This window comes from Chroicocephalus ridibundus, chromosome 1, assembly GCF_963924245.1.
Source record: "Chroicocephalus ridibundus chromosome 1, bChrRid1.1, whole genome shotgun sequence".
NCBI lineage: Eukaryota > Metazoa > Chordata > Aves > Charadriiformes > Laridae > Chroicocephalus > Chroicocephalus ridibundus.
In genome coordinates this window covers 203,257,962-203,282,373 of record NC_086284.1, presented here as the reverse complement: position 1 = coordinate 203,282,373, position 24,412 = coordinate 203,257,962, and the positions used below count along the sequence as shown (strand labels likewise).

Sequence of the window (24,412 nt, the reverse complement as noted above, 5' to 3'; positions counted from 1 at the left end):
AATAGCCAAATTATTTAAACACATAATTACTGTGCAGAAATCAAAGCTGTCTTTTGGGTACTGTGATTCAGTCCTGTTTATTGCAAGTGTGCCAACAGTGCAGACGGACTTACGTAAAGAGCAGCACTCTGAAGAAATGGAGGAGAGGTCCGCGATACCCAGAGGACAAGTTCGGTGCTTTCCTGTGTCACACAACTTCCTCTGCTATTTCCAAACTCTGCTATGTAGAGAAAGATATCCCTCGCATCCTTTGACGAGCTGTGTGGGTGGGAATGGAGGAGGCTCTTTTCCAAAGTGCCGCTTTCCAGCAGAGCTGCTGTTCACATTTCTGTCCGTCTGGTGGGAGCTTGACCTTGGGTTTTTCACTCTGTGATAAAATTTCAAGGAATAGTTTACATGGCTTTTACAAGTGGCTGTGTAGTACAGATGGTGCCAGAAATGAAGCTGATGCCTGAAGCCAGATTTACTGTATGAAACTTGCAGTTTCTCCATTACTCCTTCGTGTAATTTGGCTAAATCCCTCCTTGGTGTGTTGTGCAGCATCACAGTCTTTCACACAGTATCCTTTTACGTATTTTCCATGCAAATTTTTACGCAATCCTCCACGCCCCTTCATTTAGAAGCTGACATGATGAGGAGTTACAACACTACAAACTTGCGTAATCCACATAGTAATTTTATAGTTCTTTTTTTTTTTTTTTTTTTCTGCCCTATACCTTCTGTGCCCATAGCACCAACTTCAGGAGTGTTTTCAGGTTTTTGTTGGGAGGAAGGGAGAAGGAGCAGAATAAGCAGCAGCGCTGCTTCTCACATGGAAATGTGTGGGATTTGGGGATTATAGACATTCTTTATAAGCTCAAGGCCAGTATATAGGGAGGAAATTAAAGGTTCTTAATTATAGTGGTGGTTGTAATTTGGTATGTACTAGCTATGTCTTTGTAGTTGTTCTTCATGGACCAGAAATGTTGAGCTTCTTTACTCATGAGGGGAAAAGTTAAAAAAAAATTTCATTTATTAAAATTATTTTTATGACTGTGTGGTGGTTGGAGAGCTGCTGATGTTTGGTAAAAGACTCAGTTCCTTCCATCGGCTGTGTGCTGACTACAGAAATCGATGAGGGATGTCTCAAACATTTACCTGTTGTTTTTTTTTTGTTTTTAATGTGGTTTATTTTTGCGACATAGGAAATTTGGAGCCGTAATGGATTCTCAAATCAGCAGTAGAATAGTTAAAGCTTGCAGAAGCAAGTTATGAAGGGCTGTACACAAAATCACTGAATCCTGGGAATCTTCCTCTGTAAACTCGCATCTGGAAAACTTTTTTACTTGCTCACAGAGCTGTTAACATTGGCTTCTGCTGAATTGTCTCCCTAAACTGAGGGAAGCCCCTTGAGCTAGACCATTGTGCTGTACTCTGGCTATTAGCCTTGCCCTCAGTGAGGTGCCTTGACAGCTGAATTTGGGGACTATGCACGTGGACCTGTGTGTGGTTGCTTTGTGAACAAAAAAGGGGAGTTCATTTTATCATTGCGTGTGTAACACAGCAGTTGTAGGTCTGTGGTCTTTTGCCTGATAGCTTTAGTAACTCCCTATAGAATCATGGAATGGTTTAGGTTGGAAGGGACCTTAAAGATTATCTAGTTCCAACCCCCCCGCCGTGGGCAGGGACACCTCTCACTAGACCAGGTTGCTCAAAGCCCCATCCAGCCTGGCCTTGGACACTTCCAGGGACGAGGCCTTCTATATGGCCTTGCCGTAAGCGAAACTGATGCATTGGTAGGTTGGCACCGCTGCATGTGGATGGGGCCAGGCTCTTTTCAGTGGTGCACAGCGAGAGGACAAGAGGTAATGGGCACAAACTTGAACATAGGAAGTTCCACCTAAACATGACGAGGAACTTCTTTATGCCAAGGGTGGCAGAGCCCTGGCACAGGCTGCCCAGAGAGGTGGTGGAGTCTCCAACTCTGGAGACATTCAAAACCCGCCTAGACGTGTTTCTGTGCAACCTGCTCTAGGTGACCCTGCTCTGGCAGGGGGGTTGGACTAGATGATCTCCAGAGGTCCCTTCCAACCCTGTGATTCTATGATTCTATGTGTGAAGTGCAGATGTTTGTTGTTAAGAGCCGTGGATGTTTGTTGGTAAGGACTTCTCTTTCAGTGACAGGTTGCATGGTTGCTGTGCTCAGTGGAGGTCCATGCACTGCGTGTAGGTCAGCAGAGGTTAGTTAGGCTACAGTTGTTAGCGGTGAGTTGTGTCCCGCTTCAAATGCGTACCTCTTACTTCTCTTTTATTCAATGGATAGCAAGATGAAATCTTTGTTTCTCAAAAAAGGAATATGTAGTCGTTCTTCAAAACTAGACCATGTTTTATACCTTTATTATGTTTCTGAAGATTGCTGGATGATCTGTGAGCAGTCATCCCGAGCAAATGACGTGCTTGCCTGCTGCTGAGAGACCTCTTCAAGAAATACCTGCTGGGTCCAAGCCATTCTGCATAAACCTTAGAAGGCTGTTCTCAAAGTGTCTTTCTCTAAGCTTAGATTAGGGTTTGTTTCCACAGTGTCTTTTTTTTAGTAGTACCCCCATTCTCTGATTTATCTGTATTTATCATCTGAAGATGATGAACATGCAGTTGATATTACAAAAAATGCAGTCAGCATCAAACAGGTATAACTGCATTGGTCTCAATAACTTGTGCTTTTTGTACGTGAAAGGATAGAATTAAAATTCTTCTTCAGGGCTGGCAGGGCTCACACTTTTTAAACAGTTTAGTGATCGCCTTCCATAATACACTTATTAGTCTGAATAAGATGTTCCATGCTAGTACGTGTACTTTTGACTTCAAATGTTTATTTTAAAGCAGATGGTAAAAGTCCAACTTTATTCTGAGTGCTATGTCAAGCTGGGCTTCTTACACTTCCATTTGAACAGAGAGGAGATATATGCAGTGATAGCCTAATTTTACCCTGTGTTAGTCGTGTCCCGTCCTTTACCCCCCCACCCCCACCTGTCATCCCCATGTCTCTTTGTTTTTATAGGCAGAAGTTGTGGTGTTTGCTTACGGCAGTGCTTCCCCTCTGCCTTGGTTTCTTACTTGGTTGAAGACCAGCCAGACCTGAGCTGCCTGAGCCGTCTGGACTCGGGAGGCTCTTGCTGAGCTGTCGATGTTCTTTCCCTCTTCACCCTCAGCTCCCCTGACTAGTCAACAAAATTCAGAGTGAGGAAGCAGAAAAAAGCCTTTCGTCAATGCTAAGCTGTGACAAGCTCTTCCCCCGTCCCTCAGAGGAGGGACTGAAGCTCTGGCATGCGACTGATTTCTGAAATGTGCCTCATGGCAGTTTCATAAACACTGTCTTTAGGGTGAGGCTTTGCAGTCATTTAACCTGATTTAAGTGCAGGTGGCTGCTGTAAAAGGATGCTTTCTCCCTCTGCCCGCCACCAGAAACATTTTCTATGCGGGAGGCACGACAGCTCCAATAGCTTGTGCAACCATGAGTGAGGCTCAGTAGCTGTCTGCTCTGATCAGGCTGCCCTTGCCAGGAAACAAACACAAAAATTAGTGTGTCAGCACCGAGCTGATAAACTGCATGAGTGGTCAAGTGACATAAATGAAATGGGAAGAAATGAACGGGGTTGCTCCCTTTGGTGTCAGCCTGCAATCAAGTGGGCTTCAGGCCTGGCTGACCTTCAGGCCCCGTCTGGGATCGGGATGGGTACGCAGCAGGGAGGGTGGGGATGGCGAGAGGGGACCCAGTGGGTGACCAGGAAGGGAGGGTGTCACCTAGATAGGCTTTTATTGCTATCACAGTATGCTACCCCTTTCACAGGATATCTGCCAGGCGGAGCAGCTGTCAAACACCAGTGCTGAGCAGCCCCTCGCTGCCCCATGGCTTGAACTGGTGGCCCCTCCAGTCCCTGCATGCTGCTCGAGCTCCTCACTGCAGGCAAAGTCATCTTCCTGCAGGGTTTCTTTTGGTGCTGCTCTTCAGATGGCATAGGAAATGCTTAACTTTTTTTTTTTCCTACACAGGTGTCTTGAGGAAAAAATGAGCTTTATCTTCCTGCTTTGGGAGTTAAAATTTCCAGTTTACCAGTTTACAGAGGAATTAATTTAACACAGCTTGGTAATTTTAGGTTTCATGATGAAAGAGAGACAGAGGTGTGTAGGGTGTAAACGTGTTTGTGGACGGGGTGTGTTTTTGGAGGTGGGATGTTAAGAGGGGGATTAAGTACAAGTCCCACAGTCACTGCCCTCGGTTTCTTTCTTGGCACACCGGTGTGTGACCTGTGTAGGCACACGTGTGTGGTTTGGGGTTGGGTTGTTTTTTTCTTTTTTTGTGAACCCCTCCACCCACAATTTTCCAGTGATGATCAAGCCAAGGCCTCCCAGTTTCATCTGGCTTGGGCACTGCGTCCCCAGTAGTGGGAGCAGCAGCTCCCCCTTCTCCATCCTTCCGTGGAGGGTCGCTGGAGGTGCCATCTCCTCTGGCTGGCTGAAGGGCCTGTTCCCAGGTGGTTGAGGGATTAAGACCTTGCACAGGTTGGGAATTTTGTAGGAACTGAGCAGCTCATTTTGAGAACCTCTGCCTTAAAATTTCTGCCAAATATGTCTGAAGTACCCTCTGTCCGAGGCAGGTACAGAAGAGTCCTGCAGCCCCATGCAGCCATGTTCTGCATCTCCCCTCTTCCCCGAGCCCCTCCTGCCTGCAGCAGCCGAGCTGAAGGGTTTGAAGACAAGTCACTTCTATTGTACAACCCCGATTTGTCTTCCAGGCAGCTTCATGTTGTGAGCTGAATGACATGTTAGTCTCTTCTTGGGGAAAAAAATAGATTTTAGTGTAATGCATATTCATGAAGCTGCATTATGGTTGCTGTGACAACCTCACCACCGGCAGTCAGGATCGGTATGTTGAACTTCTGTCTCCCGTGTTGTACCGTAGCGCATGTTACACAGCTTTCCACTTTTTTTTCCCCTTCCCTCTTCCCCCCGTCAGTGGACAATTTAAATCGTTTCAGAGTTGATGCTTAATTAATAGCTGCATCTAATTAAGCCTGCAACACAGAAGCACAACTTCCTGCTAGTTTCCGACCCATGTTAATCAAGTGTTGCTTCTGGCAGCAGTCTGTAACACAGAGGAAATCATTCTGGTGGGATTTTCTTTGTTCATCTCCCTTTAGCGCAAAGGAAAAATGAACCTGAATTACTAAGTATAATATTTCTCCACACCATAGGTAGCCTAACTGATAACTTCATCTCTCATGCAAAAAAACCCAACAAAGTCTACCCCCATCTAGTCTAGTCCATCCCTAGAGTTTTAAGGACCCCTGACCCTGAAAGGGTTGGGAGGTTGGGAGCTTTCAGCAGGTGTTACTCAAAACCAGAAAGCAGTTTGCTGTGTTTATGCATTACATTGCGTTATGACCCTGGGGCCACGGGTGACGTAATTTGAGGAAGACTTTAGCAGACTGTGACGCGAAGGCGGTGACTAATTTCAGGATGAACCTGTGGCGGGTTGAACGTGGGGAGAGCTCAGCTTTGAAGGTCAAGGTCTGCGTGGTGTGGTTGTTGATGTCGGAAATGGAGGGCACTTGTGCAATGCTCGTAACTCTTGGAGAGTGTGTGTAAGCTGCTCTTGGCCAGTCGAACTGGGTGTTTGGCCCGAAATATTGCTGTTTCTTGGTCTCCAGTGGGAAATGATGACATTGTTCTATCCATAGAACTTAACACATTGCGTAGTCCTGGGTGATGTGAGACTCACATGGACAGTGTTCATGGCAGGGCTGTGTTGAGTGAGGTGTGTGTCCCTTCTGTATGCTTAAGTGTCTTGTTGAGTTGAGCTTAACATGAGGTTTTTTGGAAAAGTGCCAACTTCATCTATACAAAACCACTCCTTGTTGCTCAAGAAGAGACACTGTGGGTAAGGTTTGGTTTTCTTTGCAGATGTGAGCCTTCTGGAGAGCGAACTGGGAGAAGTGTGTGCGCAGGGGAAACAAAAGCTGAGCAGGCAAGGAGCTCTCAAGTGCAGTCAGTTGATCTTTCTCTGCCTAGTTTCTTAAATATTAATAAGTACAAAATGTTCAGACAGTGACTTGAGATGAGATTTTGCCCATTAAAATGAGAAACTGGGGAGAAAATTACGTAGTAAGAGGGAACTTTTTGCACAGAGCAGTATGCAGAGCTGGACCATGAATCTGTTGCAGGCTTAGATGTACTCGCTGAGGTTTCCTGTTCTAGTTGGAAACAGAAAACACCATACCAAGCTTTGTTGTCAGTATCAGTTGGTATGCGGATGGCCTGAGTGTATCTTGTTGTGTTCCTGCTCTTCTGTCAACTCCTTTAGGATAGTACGCAGGAGCATTTCAGTGAAGAAGTAATGAATACCTAACGTAATCCTGATACTTTCCACTCCCTCAATTTCCACGTCCCTCCCGCACGATAAGACCGAAATGTCCCGGTGTTGACACCGTGTCTGTATTTGTTCATCCACACGCAGCCTGGCTTTTCTTCGATACCAGAGCTCTTACCTCAAACTTCTGCAGAAAGACATTTTGAGATTGAAAGGAGAATGTGAAGGAGATGGGGTGTAAAGATGAGAACTCGAGGTATACTAGATTTGCTTCAGCTCCAATGTTGTCTTCAGCTTTCTGAAATGCCATTTTTCTAGCAAAAGGAACACATGCGCTTTAGAGGTTACTTTGATGTGTCATAGTCTCGTATGGCCTTTTTGACCTGGGATGAAATTCATCCATGATGTTTTAGTGGTTTTTTTTGTTGTTTTTTTCCCCCTGGGCTCCAGATGAACACTTGCTGGGGTGATGCTCTTTGACTTTGTGTGTTGGGTTTGCATTTTGTTAACAACTAAGGAAAACTGAATCGCCGTGCTGTGAAGCAGAGTCCTTTCTCTGACAACGGACACATGAAGATTTTAGAAGTTGTTCAATTTCTGCCTGGTCGACCAGGACACACTTCAATTCAGCATATTCTTGTATAAAAACTGGGTGCAACAACAGAAAACCAAAAGCTATAAACCACTTGTAGGAGACTGGGGGGAGTTAAGGCAGATTTCAGACAGCAGCGATGCACTGAGTGCTGCCCTTACACGAGTTCCCTCCTCCCTTCTGCATCCCAAACTTGATTTTTCTCTACTTCATATAAGTTTGGAAAGTGCGCATATGTTGGTTTGGGGCCTTGATATATTCATTTCAACTGAATGTCTGATAGTTATTTGGGGATTAATTGAGGGTTTTCATATTAGGTCCAAATAAAGTTACCTCTTCTCTGTCCCTCTGTAAAAGGATCCTTCAGCCTTGAATGAATTGCTTTAGCAACTAGATATTAATGGCAATTAAAAAAAAAACAAACCCACAAAAAAACCCCAAAACAAACCAAACAAAAAAACCAACAACAAAAAAAACCAAAACCAAACCAGGACACCAAACTCTATAAAGATGATTTTAGTTTGGGGATTTTTTTTAAGTGTGGAAAATAATAGGCCTTTTTCACTAATCAAGCCCTGTGTACATAAACTGTTGCCTAGTCTTTTACTAGATGGTTTGGGACTTCAGGATAATTTTGCTAGTTTAACCTCTGCTACTGCAACAAGAGAAATAAAAGCTACCTTCTTAAAAACCTGGGTGCCTGAATAGCCTTGTTTGTAAGCATGTTAATGTAAGATATCCTTACTATATTAGCAGGCCCTCTGTCATAATATTATTAGATCTGGCTGAGGTGCAACAAAGTTGGACCTAAATCGGTTTTGCAGAGTCAGCGTCTGCCTTGCTGTGCTCTGAAGCACTTTCTGTTACAGCATCATGTGTGGGAACGACCTCCTGTTGCTTGCGTTAATGGTGGGGTGTTTGAATGGAGAAATAAACTTGATTGGGAAGGATGGATTTGATTTTATTTTGCTCAAGTTAATAATTTGCAAACATGATACCGGTCTTAATTCTTATTTATAGCTTTTTTTGTTGTATGGTAGTGAGAACAATTATTGTCACGTGTACGAAAGCATTTACAAGGCGTGGGGTTAAAATAGTTGTATTTTTATTATAATTTCACAATATTTGTTTGCGGTTAGTTTGAAAGCAGAAGGAGATGCTGGTTTACATTCACTCTCTGAGCTCTGCGTGTGCTTTGGTCTCTGTTGGCTTTGGTGTCGCTGGTATGGGGAGTTACTAGAAACAGCCTGAAGCTTGAGGCCAAACCAGCTGAGGCCAGGATGTCGATGGGTAGATGGGAGAGGGTGAGGGGATGAGTAGCAGTGATGGTGAAGCAAGTGTTTTTGATATTTAATAACTGTATTTTACAATAAAGGTAAGATTTGGGTCGTATGTTTTACAAAGGTTTCCTCAAGCTCATCTAAATTTGACCAGAGCCACTTGGAATGCAAAGTCTCCCAAGGAGCCTTTTTTTTTTTTTTTTTGTTTAGTGAACCTGAAACTGCTGAAATGTCACCATATTTATTGATCTTTATCTAAAAAAAAAAAAAAAGTTGCTGGTTGCAAGAACAGGCTGCTGACATAAAAAGCCTGTCTTAGATTGTGCATTTGGCTGGAGGCCAGATAATGAGTTTCTATAGGAGCTTGTTGGCAAGCTCAGGTTTTTGCTAAGGTTAATCTAATGTAACTGTAAGTAATCTGGGAGCCTGGTGCACTCAAAACCAATTTTTAGACAAAATGATCTTATTATTTTTAAATTATAACTGAGAAGATATTTTTATATAACAGCTTCTTGTACTTAGAGCACTTAAAAATGCCTAGGAACACGATTCTTTACTATTTCCTCTTTAATGGTGAACCTGCTGAATAAAAAGTATTGGCACCAATGACACCTTTTTGCTTGTTTCTGTGTTAGAGTTTTTAAGCTGACTCTGTTCAGCGGAGTGATCTGTTGGTGTTTTAAAGAAAGCCTTGCATTTTTAAAAGACCAGGTGGTAACACACTTAAGAGTAGATTGATGGTATTTTTACTAGTAAAACTGATCTATGTGTTCATGGGTGCATCTCTTGGCCAGGTTATCATTCGACTAGGGCTGAAATGCATGAACTGTCTTAGGAGGAGGCTGGAGTTCAGGGCTTGGTGTTCCCAGCTGGTGTCCCAGCCCAAGCAGCTACACTGCTGGGCCTTCTCACCGGCCTCCTGGGTTTTTCATTCTTCGTTGCCTGAAGGCAAAGCTTGAAGAGTAAAGTTGAAGTTTGCTTTGTCTTGAGATATTTTTGTTGCTTCTCCCTTCTCTTGGTGAGGTAAGTGAATGTGAATCCACTGTAAGGGGAAAACTGATCTCCGATCATTGTCCATTAAAGTACGGTATATGCCAGGCTATAAAAAAGAGGTCCGGATCCAGCCCTGGTCTTTGGGGAGCAGTGGACAAATGTGGCTCTAACAGGAGAGTGCTGAGGACTCCTGATTTTGCCCAGGACAGCAATGCTGGTCTGCAGCCTTGAGTTAACTGCTCCTTCCGTAAGAGGGATGGAGAAGACTTGGGATGCATGCTTGTCCTCCACTGGTGTGGGCTGATAAGTGCCGACCAGAAAAGGGGATAGCACTCTACCTTATTATTTCTTCATATAGCTGTATCGTTAGCAGTGACAGTATGGATGATGAACAAAGGGGGTTCGGTTTACAACTGCTTTGCTGTAGGTCTGATTTACATGGTATGTAAAACTGGTTGAACATAGATGGAGATCTTTCGGATGGGAGGGAGACTGATACAACTGTGTCAGTCCTTATCAGAGGTTTAAACTTCCCTGATGGCATTTGTTCTCTAGCTGCTATTAATAGTAGGCCTAGAGATATTTCTGGATGTGATAGCTGACAAGTTTCTTCATCAAATAGTCAATGAATGAGCAAGAAGTGTTTCTATTTTAAACTTAGCTTTGACAAGTAATAGAACTTCAAAGAAAAGCTGTTCATAGAAAATAACCTTGGTGTGAGTTACCACAAGCGATTCTCTTTAAGCGAAATATTGAACACAGGGTTGCAACTTTAAGCATCTCTGATAAAGGAAGAGTTTTGTGGGGTTTTTTTTTGCCAGCTGCACTATAGAGGATTTGTATTAGTTTCAAACTTCTGTGTTTAAGTGAAGGGTGCTAATAAACCTTGACAGAGGTGCAAACTAAAGCAGATTTTGAAGGGAACGATCTGGTTTGAACTCGGTGTGAATAGTCACTGGGAAAGTGTTAGGATAAGCGGAGAATCCGTAGGGAAAGGCAAAGAGCTCTGTTGAAAAGAAGTTTGTGTTAGGAGGTGAGAACTGCCTCAAGTGCAAAGGCTGTGGGCGCCAGTGGCAAAAGGCTCTTCTTTCTTGTTCTTTATTTATACGCCTGAAGTGACACATGTCTAGATGTGCCTTTGTTTTTTCATCTCACACCAGTGCTGGGGATGGTGTGCTATAAAGCTAAGCGTGTTTTTTAATGAAGAGGAAGACAATGTTGACTGTAGGGGAAAAAAGCATAGTAACAGGAAGAAGTGCCTCAGAATAAATTGTTAGCACTGCAAAAGTCCATTTTGGAGAATGTTGCGGCACCGCACAAAGTTTGTAGGAGAGAAAATTGTGGCTGGTTTATTATAAAATGCCAGAGCAGTAGCTTGCTGGAGTGGTAGGATCAAGGAACTAACTTTTTTTTTTTTTTTTTAAAAGATGGAGCTTGGGATGTTTTGGTACAGAGTGTGATACGTGTAGAGCATTGAATCGGACAGATTCGGCAGGTCTGGTTTAAATCAGAAATGATACAGTGCAGTGTCTTGGAAAGCTACCATTACAATAAGTTTACATACATTAATTAAGCTTTCTTCTATTATCTTTAAAAAGCAAACTGCTTCTCCTAGTATGATTTATAATTTAAGTATAGCTCATGTCAAATACTGTCTCTGGAAGTGAAATGTCCTGGGCATTCCTCATTCCTCCTGATACCGTGACACCTGCACGTTCTGCAAAAATACTGGCTGTGCTTTTTCTCTTATAGTAAAGTTTTGGTCGTGCTAGTTTTAAAAAAAAAAACAAACGTGAAAGTATCACTAATAAAGTGTTCCTCCTTTGGTCTCAAAGGCAGTAACAGAAATCTAGCACAGGGTATACAAGGTTATCAGTAGTGGTAATTTTAAGGATCTTGGCAGTGTATTTGAATGCGGTTTATGGTCGATTTCAACAGTCTCTAGTTTTTGGTGGCATGTTCTGCATGGATGTGTCTGGTGGCTTTCTTCAATAAACCCTCAGTACTTCCTGTTTTCTTAGCCCGAAGCAGTAGGGCTAAGACAGCCTCGCTACTCTCTTGCTCTGATTTTTCTGGGAATTTAAAGGATGGTTGTGAAGCTTAGTGGATTTTCATGTCTTTGATTAGGAGTATCAGCAAGTTGAAAAATGTGGACTTATCAGTTAAACTTTTTTTTGTTTCAAGTAACCTGTTAGGAATTGACTTGCAAATCTTTCTTTGCAGTGCAGGTTGTTAGCTTGTGCCCGTTCTGACTTGCTTTAAAAATAGCCATGAGAAAGAGGCCGTAATAGTGTGGGAAGATGGTAAATCATCAACTACTGAAAACCAAACCATGCATCTGTTACACTGTGGGGAAAAAAATGCCTGCTAAAAAGCTAAGCTGCAGCATATTTTCCCCCCATTGTCAGGAGGGCCCTTGAAAGGTGGTTAGAAGTAGTTAGTGATTATAGAATCATAGAATTGTAGAATGTGTTGGGTTGGAAGGTACCTTTAAAGGCCATCTAGTCCAACCCCCTGCAGTAAGCAGGGACATCTTCAACTAGATCAGATTGCTCAGAGCCTCATCAAGCCTGGCCTTGAATGTCTCCAGGGATGGGGCCTCCACCACCTCTCTGGGCAACCTGTTCCAGTGTCTCACCACCCTCATTGTAAAGAACTTCTTCCTAATGTCTAATCTAAACCTACCCTGCTCTAGCTTAAAACCATTGCCCCTTGTCTTATCGCTACATGCCCTTGCAAACAGCCCCTCCCCAGCTTTCTTACAGGCCCCTTTCAGGTACTGGAAGGCTGCTATAAGGTCTGCCCGGAACCTTCTCTTCTCCAGGCTGAACAACCCCAACTCTCTCAGCTTGTCTTCATAGGAGAGGTGCTCTAGCCCTTTGATCAACTTCGTGGCCCTCCTCTGGACCCAATCCAGCAGGTCCATGTCCCTCTTGTGCTGAAGGTTCCAGAGCTGGACGCAGTTCTCCAGGTGGGGTCTCACGAGAGCAGAGTAGGGGAGAATCACCTCTCTCAATCTGCTGGCCACGGTTCTTTTGGTGCAGCCCAGGATGTGATTGGCCTTCTAGGCTGCACATAGTGCATGTATTACAGAATCACAGAATGGTTCGGGTTGGAAGGGACCTTAAATATCATCTAGTTCCCACCCCCCTGCCATGGGCAGGGACACCTCCCATTAGACCAGGTTGCTCAAAGCCCCATCCAGCCTGGCCTTGAACAGTTCCAGGGATGGGGAATCCACAGCTTCCCTGGGCAGCCTGTTCCAGTGTCTCACCACCCTCACAGTAAAGAATTTCTTCCTGATATCCAATCTAAATCTACCCTCTTTCAGTTTGAAACTGTTGCCCCATGTCCTATCACTACACTCCCTGATAAAGAGTCCCTCCCCATCCTTCCTGTAGGCCCCCTTCAGGTACTGGAAGGCCGCTATCAGGTCTCCTCGGAGCCTTCTCCAGGCTGAAGAACCCCGACTCTCTCAGCCTTTCCTCATAGCATAGGTGCTCCAGCCCTCTGACCATCTTTGTGGCCCTCTGCTGGACCCGTTCCAACAAGTCCATGTCCTTTTTGTGCTGTATGTATTAGAATGCATATATTTAGGCTTATTGCAAGCTTTCTGAAGTACTCTTGATGTCTTGTTTCTTGCAGAGACTCCAACCGTCATGTTAAGGTAAAGCAGAAAAGTGCAGTGCTGAACATGCTAAAGAAGTTGGACAAAATAAGGTTCAGAGGTCACAAGAGAGATGAGTTCCTTGATTTAGCAGAGTCTCCAAATGCTTCAGACACTGAATGTGGAGATGAAATCCCGGTGAAAATACCTCGAACGTCAACTCGAGAAAATGAAGAGCTGAGAGACCCTGTAAGTACTTGATTTGTTTTTCATTAGATTATGTTATATAGTTGTCAGGCAGAAAAATAACAGAAATTAATAATTTCTTGTCCCTATATTTTGGATTTAAAGCTTGAACACTTGTGGACTAGGAAGTAAGTTTCCAGTAATAGGTTTCCATTTTGTGGAAGGATCAAATTAATTTCTTATATTAGGGTTCCCTGTCCTTACTATTGATTTTAGATGTTGTGGGTTGACGAGTTTGTTAACCTTGGATGTGCTTCTGAATGCTGTCTGGTTTTTATTTGTTTAGTTGAATTACTAATGAACAGATGTGAAGGAATGACTTCTTTTCAGTGTGAGGAGCTCAGATCTGCTCAAATGTCATTAGCCAGGACTGTAGGGATAAGACTTCTGGTGACTTCATTAGAGTAAAACACCATCTTGTTCTTCACTGCATTGTTTTATCCAGTAATGCTTCTATGCAGGAGGTGAGCGAGACTCTTCAGGTGTTAAAACTTTTTGGTGCTTTTAAGCAGAAGCACTCAAACAGAGCTACCATATTAAAAGACACCATTTCAGGAAAAGTTAAATATTGGTTAAAAGAAAAAATAATACTGTTCTAACTGCTAAAAAATGCCTGCGGATCCTTGAGCGTGGAGTGCCACAATCTAAATTATAATTTCTCCATTTAAGTGTTCTCTAGAATGTGACTTGGAAGTCAGAATTTTTACCACTCTATTTGGAAACTCAATGTGCATTTTTTTTACCCACAAAATCTGGTCAGGCTGGTGTCTGAAAGCTCATTTCTAGCAGCACAGCACAGGGCTTGCTCACCACAAGTCCTAGACTAAAAGACTTCAAACTGTATACGCTTAAGCATCTCCTTTGGGGTTGACAGCTTGTATCCTGTTCTGTAGCTATTAGTTTTTTTTGAATTAAGGTGAGCTTGTATGTTACCACATCCAGTCCTGCTTATGTGGAGCTCTTTTGCCAGATTTTTTTTTCTTATGATCATGGAACAAACAAGTGGTAATGACAGAGCATTTTTCTCTCACAAAAAGTCTATTGTATGCAAATCCTCAAGCTCCTTAGACAAGGAAGGTCTGTTAAATGCCTTTCCTTTGCTCTTGTTCTATTGAAGGCATCTGTCGTGTGTTTAAGACAGTAGATACTGTGTATACTGGGACTAATCTGTGCTTCTGCTGTTCCAACGTGATATTGTCTGAGTTTGTTTTAGGTAAATACTGGCTTGTTTTCATTAAACTTAAGGCATTGTATTTATTTAAAGGGAATACCCTCCGTACCTAATCAGAAGGATCTGGATGGCAGAGCTAGAGGCTACAGAGAGATCTGTCTTAAACCCTAGATACTATTTTCTGTATTTCCTTAGCAGGGTAGTAGTTCCAAGATGGTACGGCTGAGGCAATAGCAAGGTAAACTTACAGTTTTGACTAGTTATAAAGCCTTACAGCTACACATCTGCGGTGATTGTCTCCATTTTCTCAAATTGTTCAGCCCTGTGTGCTGAGAAGGGTAGTTTGGAGAGAAACACTTCACTGTTGGCTTATCACATAAGTATAAGCCTGTCGTGGTACAGCCTTAAGTAGCCTGTCGTGGTCTCGGTCTTGGGATACAGTTGAGTATAGTTTAAAAACAGAAGAGGGGAAGGGGGAGGGGGAGGAAACAGCAACAAGATCAGATGACTTGTTTTGCTTTGCTCCTGATGTTTGGGAGTTACAAAGCCAGTGTGATGCTGGAACAGCCTAAGAGCAGCAGCTGTGTTACAGATGCTAGCAAAATAAGCAAACTTCTGTGAAGAAAGTGGTCTCACATGTCAGGGATAAATTTCAGATGGGAAGTTTGGGGGATTAACACCTGGTCCTCACAGGCATCTGTCCCATTAAGCACTGCTGCCCGTCCATAAAATGAAAGGAAGAAAGAAATAATCCCCTGTGCTGCAGAGGTGCTGGGGGTAAAGAAATTGATGCTTGTATATTTAAGTCAATATTAAAATAGTGGCTGAGATCACGTGAACAGAGGAATTCTGACTTATGTCTCCATTTGTTACTGAGATCAGATGCTTGAGTTGTACCTGAATTATTTTTATTCAGTAACTAAAACTCAAATCTTAAATTGCTTATACAGGCTATTTTTCTTTTATAGGCTCTGTAAGCAACCGAGCATTATACTTTTATTACACTCATTGTGAGAACACCAAATCTTGTTGATTTCTTCCTGTTTTATACCTTTGTGGAACTGTTGAAAGCATACAGAAGTCAATGCAACTCTTGTGCATTAACTGAGGCTTCCTGTCTTTTCAGATAGGTGTGAGCTGTACTGTGCTTCCACTGCTGTTGCTGCGCTGTTTCTATTAAAATCTGAGTACAGAACCGATGGGCTTGAAAGAGCAATATTGGTGGCTTGGAAATGAGCATAGGCATGCAAAATTTGAGTCCTGGTCCCCTTATCTGCATCTTCAATACACAGATGTCTCTGACTCCTCTGTCAGCCATTCCCTTGAAAAAGGCTTCGTCTCTGCCCTTTTCTCCTTTTTTTTTTTTCTCTTCCCCCCCCCCTTTAGTCTGCTGTATTAGTCATTATGGAAGCATTAAAAAATTATCTCTGTCTATTAGAGCAGTACAGCACAGTCACGTGAATGAAAGGCCCTTCTGTACTGTGCCTCAAGGGTACGTAGTGCACTTAGACATGTGTGCATTAGGTGCCTCTTCTTTATGTATGTGTCTGAACTTGACAAGCATATGCAAAAACTTGCCACAAATGGAGGTTTTGGAGTAAAAAGCCTTGTCATAAAAGCTTGTGATTGCAGAGCCCCAACCATCTGCAAAGAGCATCCTCCGTTACACACCTCCAACAAGGGATGTGAATGTTCAGTCCTGGGCCACAGATACAACGGTGGGACTTGGGCCCAACACTTCATGTGTCTTACTGAAGTAGCACATTCAAAGTTTACACCCTCTGGAAGGACAGAAAGGATGGCCAGATGAGGTCATCTTCTGTTCTGTATCTCAAAACTTTAAAACTGTGAACTTTACCTGTTTAGTTCAATAATAAACATAGAATCATAGAATCATTTAGGTTGGAAAAGACCCTTGGGATCATCGAGTCCAACCATCAACTCCACTCTACAAAGTTCTCCCCTGCACCATATCCCTTAACACCACATCTAAACGAGTCTTAAACACATCCAGGGATGGTGATTCCACAACCTCCCTGGGCAGCCTATTCCAGTGTCTAACCACTCTTTCTGTGAAGAATTTTTTCCTAATGTCCAGCTTAAACCTACCCTGCTGCAGCTTGAACCCATTCCCTCTTGTTCTATTGCTAATTACCTGTGAGAAGACACCAGCACCAGCCTCTCTACAATGTCCTTTCAAGTAGTTGTAGAGAGCGATGAGGTCTCCCCTCAGCCTCCTCTTCCTCAAACTAAACAGTCCCAGCTCCTTCAATCGCTCCTCATAAGATTTATTCTCCAGGCCCTTCACCAGCTTCGTTGCCCTCCTCTGCACTCGCTCCAGCACCTCGATATCTCTCTCATATTGAGGTGCCCAGAACTGGACACAACACTCAAGGCGTGGCCTCACCAGTGCTGAGTACAGGGGGACAATCACCTCCCTCCTTCTGCTGGTCACGCTATTTCTAATACAAGCCAGGATGCCATTGGCTTTCTTGGCTACCTAGGCACACTGCTGGCTCATGTTCAGCCGCTTGTCAATTAGAACCCCCAGGTCCTTTTCTGCCAGGCAGCTCTCCAGCCACACTTCCCCAAGCCTGTAGCAATGCATGGGGTTGTTGTGGCCGAACTGCAGGACCCGGCACTTGGCCTTTTTGAAGCACATTCCATTAGCATTGGCCCATCGGTCCAATCTATCCAAGTCTCTCTGTAGAGCCTCCCTATCCTCATGTAGATCAACACTCCTGCTTAGCTTCATGTCATCTGCAAACTTGCTGATGATACACTCTATGTCCTTATCAAGGTCATCAATAAAGATGTTAAACAGAAATAGTCCCAACGCCGAGCCCTGAGGGACACCACTTGTGACCAGCCGCCAGCTGGATTTAACTCCATTGACCACCACTCTTTGGGACCGCCCATCCAGCCAGTGTTTGATCCAGCAGATCATATGCTCATCCAGGCCATGAGCCGCCAGTTTTTCCATGAGAATTCTGTGGGGCACAGTGTCAAATGCTTTTCGAAAGTCTAAAGTCTAGGTAGACAATGTCCACAGCCTTTCCCTCATCCAATAATCGTGTCATTTTGTCATAGAAGGAGATCAGGTTCGTCAGGCAGGACCTGCCTTTCCTAAACCCATGCTGACTAGGCCTCATCCCCTGCTTGTCCATTATATGAGTTGTAATAGTACTCAAGATGATCCACTCCATGACCTTCCCTGCTACCGAGGTCAGACTGACAGGCCCATAGTTTCCTGGATCCTCCTTTCTGCCTTTTTTGTAGATGGGTGCTACATTTGCTATCCTCCGGTCCATTGGGACCTCCCCAGTTAGCCATGACTTCAGGTAGATAATGGGAAGTGGCTTGGCGAGCACGTCTGCCAACTCTTTCAGCACTCTTGGATGTAACCCATCCGTTCCCATAGACTTGTGCACATCCAAGCGGTGAATCCTGACTCGTGTTTGGGTAAAGCACACAGCTTCCTTCCTCCTGGTAGGAGAGCCCTGGGGTTGGAAGGATTTGTTATTTTCCTTTGAATTTGTCCTCGGTGGTTTCTGAGATGTTTTGTTCAGGAGGTGTCTTAATTTGAACTAGTTTGTTCTCAACGTACAGGCTGGCTGTTTGCTTGTGTGGGTACTTTTCCCGCTCTCATTTAAGTGCCCTGACTGCCAGTTATATCTCGGGTAGCAGGTATTTCCTTAGGTCTGTGGGTACTTGGACACTGTGATCAGATCATTACCAAGACAGCCACGTTGGCTAACAAATTAACTCTTTTCTAAGCATCTCTGTGTTCCTGACTGGCTTCCCAGATTTCTTCCTCCCTTCCTTCTTCACTGTAAGTGTCTGGCTGGTTTTTGTTGGTGGTTTTTTTGTTTGGTTGGTTTTGTTTTGTTTTTTTAAAGCAAGGACATTCATCACTGTATGCAGCACTGTTATTTCTGCATTGTTTCGTAAAACCACCACACTCACAAAATAGGTAGAGGGGGTAACCTGGTCCATTCCTACTTCCCAATTAGCATTTGTCTTGTTGTGACATTGGAAATTCAGGTAATGTTGCTGGCTTGGTAATTAAAGTCCCCTTTATTCAGGGTCATCGTGGTTTCTGATTCCGTAGATGGAACGTGGGTTCCTTCCTGCTACATCACGATTCTGCATGTAAAAAGGATTTAAAACATTGTTCCAGCACCTTGGTTTGCTAAGATGCAAAAGTTCAGGGATAGGGACTGTGCACTGAAAATCATAGATTGCCCTTGTATTTGCTAGTTCTGGCTCGATTTGCCTCATTTTAATTCATCTCATGAATTTATGTACTCTTAATGTGACAAGTGTTCCATTTTTATAAAAGGGAGAAAATGTTCAGTACTACATACAGGTACATGAATGAACTCAGTGCAGAGGCCCCTTCAGCAGAGGGGGGAAAAACAAATTTGTGTTTAAACCCATGGAGGTTCTACACTAACCTGGCAGTGAGCATTGCAAATCGAAGTGCTCTCGTACCTGGCATGGTGTACTGAAAGCAGCCTAATCTACTTATGCAAGTTCCCTGCCAGCGTGCTAGGATTAAATCTGAGTTATTGTGTCACAGAAAACATTAATTTAATTGCTGTTCCAGTACAGTTTGGCTTTTCCTAAAACATGTCAATTAAAACCTTAAACAATTCTGTATCTGTCACCTCATTTATAATGATTGGAAGCTATAAAGCATGATGCTTGGAAGGTATAAAGCATGCAAACATTACAGTTGAGATACTGAAGTCTCTAAACCTGGCTAGCACTAGATTTTTTTTTTTTAATTTATGTAAAATAGAGCTGTGTTTTAGGAGCTTGCCAACAGGGGTATGCTTCCCAGAATTGCTACTAAGGATTAAGTATTATTCATGCAGACGCTTTCTTTTAAGTGACTTAGACCTTTTCTGTGGCTGTACGGTGAAGCTGGTGTCGGTGCTCGGTCCACAAAGCGAATCCCAGGGCTCGAAGGATGAAGGGGGTTTGGGGAGGGAAGCAGAGAGCTCTCAGATTGGCAGGTGCTGCTATGAAAAGCCTGAACTACAGATGGCTTGAAAAACACATCTGTGGGTAGCTGTGGTTTTTCAGATCCGGAGCTGGATGTGGCTTGGAGCAGCAACTCTGAACTCTTGACGGTGGGTTAGAGGCAGTCTATTGTCATCACAGATCTTCCTTTAACCCCTCTGGCTCTGACTTTCTACGCTCAACTCTGGCATTTTGCAGGCTTCCTAGGCACCGCCAAGCCTTCTGCACGGTCTTTGCTAAGTAATAGTGACTGCCAACGTTTTAAGAGGGCTCCTGTGTCAAATACTGTCAAAGCTGGAGAGGCTGAAGGAAAAGCAGAAATCTATGGAAGCCTTCAAGGCTTTTACTGTGAGTCAGAAGCAAGAAGGGGCATCTGTAGTTATGTTAAAAATGTAGTTAATCCAGCCAGAGTCCCAGCACTAGCCTGCAGAGGCAGCAGAAGAAAGAAAAACTACCCAGTTAACGCTGGAATTAATACAAGATAATTTTTTTGTTAACTTATGAGTTGAGTCGGTTATGGTAACTTCAGGCAGAGGTACTTTTTGAATCCAGAGGCAGGCAGCTGACCTCCAGGAAACGTATAAACCTTATTTCTTATCCTTTTAGCCCGTTAACACCTCTTGACAAAATGAGGTGTATAGGTGTGTGGGGAAAAAAAATCTTCTGGAACAAGCATCGGCTTAAATGTCTCCCATACCACTGTCCTGGACATGCTCAGTTTTCTGAACGCTTCTAACTTACATTCATTAATACGTTATGTTGTCACTAATTTTTGAAGCTGCATGCTTTGTTTTGCAGCAAACTCGTATCACTGTATCTTACTACTCTGGTTAAACTATTTTACTATATGATAATTGCATGATCTTGCTCCTAGTATTGTTAGCAATAGTTATTGTTTTAACTTAGTGGATGTTTTTTCCTTTTTTTCCTCTTACTTAGGAGGTCATTGTAACCTTTTGGGGTTAGTTTAATGATGTTTACCTGCAGATTTTTAACCCATTAACCTATGTCAGACTTCTTGGGTCCAATGCTTTAGCAGAAGCACACATTTGAAAACTTTCAGAAAGAGTTCTGTTCGCCCATATCACTCATTCCCTCGTCCTAGGTAACTTTTGCTTTTTCCTCCTTCCTAAGAGGCACTGTCAAGGTATCCTGGGCTTTAATTAATGACTTAACATTTCTGAAGAGGCAAAAGTGGAGCTGTTTTTCTAGATGGATTTCTGAAATGTAGCTCATCTCTTGGTGAAATATCTTGAGTATCTTCAATGAGGATGAAAACTTTAATATGCTTGGATATTTGCTAGCCCCTTTCTTCTTCCTCTCCTTCCTCTCTCTATGTTCCTGTCCCCACCTCAGTCTCTATGTTCCTGTCCCCACCACAGTACATGGGGTTGGGGAGAGGGACTGGTTGGGCAGGAGCCAGGTGCTGTCTTGGTTTGTGGCCAGCTCATCACATGTTGTCTCTGACGCTCTTTCCTCCTCACGCTCTTCCCCTGCTCCGGTGTGGGGTCCCTCCCATGGCAGACAGTCCTCCACCAACTTCTCCAATGTGGGTCCTTCCCACGGGCTGCAGTTCTTTATGAACTGCTCCAGCGTGGGCCCTTTCCATGGGGTGCAGTCCTTCAGGAACAGACTGCTCCAAGTGCATGTCCCCCATAGGGTCTCAAGTCCTGACAGCAAACCTACTCCAGTGTGGGCTCCTCTCTCCACGAGTCCAGAGGTCCTGCCAGGAGCCTGCTCCAGCATGGGCTCTCTATGGGGTCACACCCTCCTTCAGGCATCTGCCTGCTCTGGTGTGGGATCCTCCGCAGGCTGCAGGTGGATCTCTGCTCCACCATGGACCTCCATGGACTGCAGAGGGACAGCCTGCCTCACCATGGTCTTCCCTGTGGGCTGCAGGGGAATCTCTGCTCTGATGCCTGGAGCACCTCCTCCCCCTCCTTCTCCACTGACCTTGGTGTCTGCAGGGCTGTTTCTTTCATGTATTCTCACTCCTCTCTTCTGGCTGCTGTTGCGCAGCAGGTTCCCCCCCCCCTTCTTAAATATGTTATCCCAGCGGTGCTGCCACCATTGGCTGATGGGCTCAGCCTTATCCAGCAGCAGGTCCATCTTGCCACTGACTGGCATTGGCTGTGTGGGACATGGGGGAAGCTTCTAGCAGCTTCTCACAGAAGCCACCCCTGTAGCCCCTCCACGACCAAAACCTTGTGATGCAAACCCATGCACAGAGCCCAGGAGCATTCTTGATGAATACAGCATCTTGCTCTTTGACCTGTACGTGACTTTACTTATTTATCTGTTTGTTTACTTTTAAGCAGTGGCACTGTTTCTTTAGACAGTTCTGTATGAACTCCTGAGTGGTCGGAGCAGAGACTTTCCCTTTGTACCAGATGTGGATATACAATATAGAAAGCCATGCTTTAACGCCTGGGCAGCAATCTGTATTTTCATAATGCCTTCCTTTTGCCTGCCTGTAGAGTGTGTTGTAGGGGTCCCCTGCTGTTCCACTTCAGCCACATCTTCCTCCTTGGGGCTCTCCCAAGTGTCTGGCAAGTGATAACACTAAATGTTCCAGCGTAAATAAATACGAGTTATCTCTATAGATAAGAAATCAACGCAGAGGTTAATTGCCATCCCATGCTCATCTGAGAACAGATGTCTGTTACTCTTCAGCAGTGCCTTGGAGTGGTTGCAAGTGGCACGTTGTACTGCACCTCCCTGGATAAAGGCAGGTGTGAATGGGAAATCTGGAGCATGAGGAGGAGGATGGAGGATGCTGCGGTGCAGGTCCCTGCCTGAGGGCTGCCCTGGGGTCTGTCCATCTCTGCCGTGCCTTTTGGTTCATCCTGGCTCCAAAGTAGGAAGTAGCACAAGCTGCTGCTGAGCTGCCGGCTTCTGCTCCGCATCGGGGCCAGTAGCGTTGGCGGAGGGTGGTGTGGGTGTAACTGTGCTGCTTTCAGGACTGGAAATAGCATCTCTGCCTGGCGCTGAATTGAGCAAGCCCAGGTGGGGACTTGGTGCCAGGTAAATGCCATGCAGTAAATGCCTACAGAGCGCTAATTTGCCTGTATAGACAAATTCTGAGGCTTAAACTCAGCATCTGTTCAGCTCAAGCAAGAAAACAGATGTTTAATAGGTATCTCCACACTGTTTTATTTTAAAAGTGCATGTCATTCCCAACAGTGAAAGTACTTTGCCATCAGTGAGCTTTCTGCACGTCTTTCCTAAAACATAGAAAATGTCTTTTAATTAACTCTCTTGTAGATCAGTTGAGTTTATATATGTATGTAATTTAAACTGTCATGGTTAAACGTATGCAAGCTGACTTTTGAAAACAATACAGTTCTTGTGTGTTTTCAGAGCTCAAACAAGGGGCGGGGAAATGGTTAGGTAAATAAATCCCTTTTTGTCTTGAGATCATTTTTTAGATGTAGGCTTCTGTAATCTAGCACGGCTGAGTGTAAGCTGTTGGGGAAGCTCCTGTCATTCTCGTTGGCAGACTTTTTGCACCTGTTGGGGACTGCACATAGTGCCTGGACAGCCATGACCCAGGAGATGCCCTTAGGGAGATGCCCACCCTTTCTCTTGCTGTCTGAAAGGGCCCACCTCATGAGAGGAGGACAGCATCACCTGCCTTCTGCTGCATGGGCTTTTTCTGTGCTCCATTTGTGGAGGTGGCAGCGGTCAATTCTGTTCTTAACTAATCAAGTTGCACTTTAATTCTTGCATTCTGCAGTATTTCTAGTGCTTATTTCGTTTGAGGGGTGCTGGTGAATCAGAAACACAGTCTGCTGTGAGAGGAGTTTTAGAAAACTGAGAGAGTCTCCAGGAGACACACAATCTCCTGACTCCCCGCTCTCCTGGTCTGCCAGGATGAGCCTCTGGGCACCAACCACATCCTTCAGCAGTAACTGGGCTGTGCTGGAGGAGCAGGGGATCCCTGCGCTGATCTTCCTTGCGGAGAGACTGCAGCCGTCAGAATTTCACATTCAATAAATGGATATTAAAACATACAGTATGTGTTTTCAAAACTGTGTGAATATCTAGAAAAGTATTACTTTTGTTAGCATCACAATTTTACATGTCAAGTACGTTGCAATGACCATTCATTGAGTGGGAGGAGAGGGATAATATAAAAATACTTTTTAAATCAGCAGAAGAAAGGCTAAATGGTGACGCAGCAGAACTGGTAAGGGCGGGGGGGGGGAAATTAAAAATCTTTGTTTTCTGTAACTCCCCAAGGTCTGCAGAAGTGCATTCTGTAAACTCACATGGGAGATGCTATGCATTTTATTAGCTTTCATTCACTTATTGTGGTAATTTAATGCTGAATAAGAGGCATACAGAGTTGTCAATACTTGCACGAGCGAAACGTGGCTGTTTCTTTACTGGCCCAGAAGAAAGTTCATGTATTTAAATGACAAAAAAAAACCCAAATGTGCCTCTGAGCTGTCAGTGTGTTCTTGTTTTCTTATAGGCTGGTCCAGGGACCATCATCATGGCTTCAGGAGTCCAGGATTTTAACAGAACGGAATCTGACAGACTGAATGAGATCAAAGGTCACCTGGAAATAGCCTTACTGGAAAAACACTTTTTACGTAAGTATAAAATTAATGCTGTGTGGAAAAGAATGGCTTAAGCCTGCTGAAATAAGGCCTCTCTAAACCACAGAAGCTGGCATCAGAATTCTGAGGTGGGCTGATGGCATGTGGGCTGAAGTGCAGATAGCACGTGGGCTGACACTTCTCTAGGAGGAACTTAAAAACATTCCCAAGGTTTCTGTGTCACTTGGATATTTTTTTTCCTCATTGCATTCCTCACAACATACCTCACTACATGACAAAAGCTGCTTAGTCGAGGTCCTGGTATTGACACCTTCACGTTATCTTAGAATTAACCTTAATGTGGTTGCAACAGGTGTTTTTTGTCTAGTAGTAATTGTAAGGAGAAAGATTTCTGAAGGGGTGACCATTTCCTTGGCAGCTGCTTCAACAAGTAATAGGTCTTAAAACACCTCTCTGAACAGTATATGAATTACTGGTAAGTAGTATAAGAAATAAAGATAAGAGTATCTGTAGATTTCAAGCGTTAGTTGTTTGGTTTTGTGGGTGTATATATATGTATATATGAGACAACATTGTCATTCATG

At 44.0% G+C, this 24,412-nt stretch overlaps 1 protein-coding gene across 3 annotated transcripts in view; it reads left to right on the top strand.

The window, feature by feature from the left end:
* GRAMD4 (GRAM domain containing 4) overlaps nucleotides 1-24,412 on the top strand; it is an 82,964-nt gene that overhangs the window by 13,581 nt on the left and 44,971 nt on the right. For all 3 annotated transcript variants that reach the window (XM_063323385.1, XM_063323384.1, XM_063323386.1), the window contains exons 2-3: nucleotides 12,857-13,067; nucleotides 23,741-23,861. In XM_063323385.1, the coding sequence (XP_063179455.1) occupies nucleotides 12,857-13,067; nucleotides 23,741-23,861 (332 nt within the window). The remainder of the gene's footprint in view (nucleotides 1-12,856; nucleotides 13,068-23,740; nucleotides 23,862-24,412) is intronic.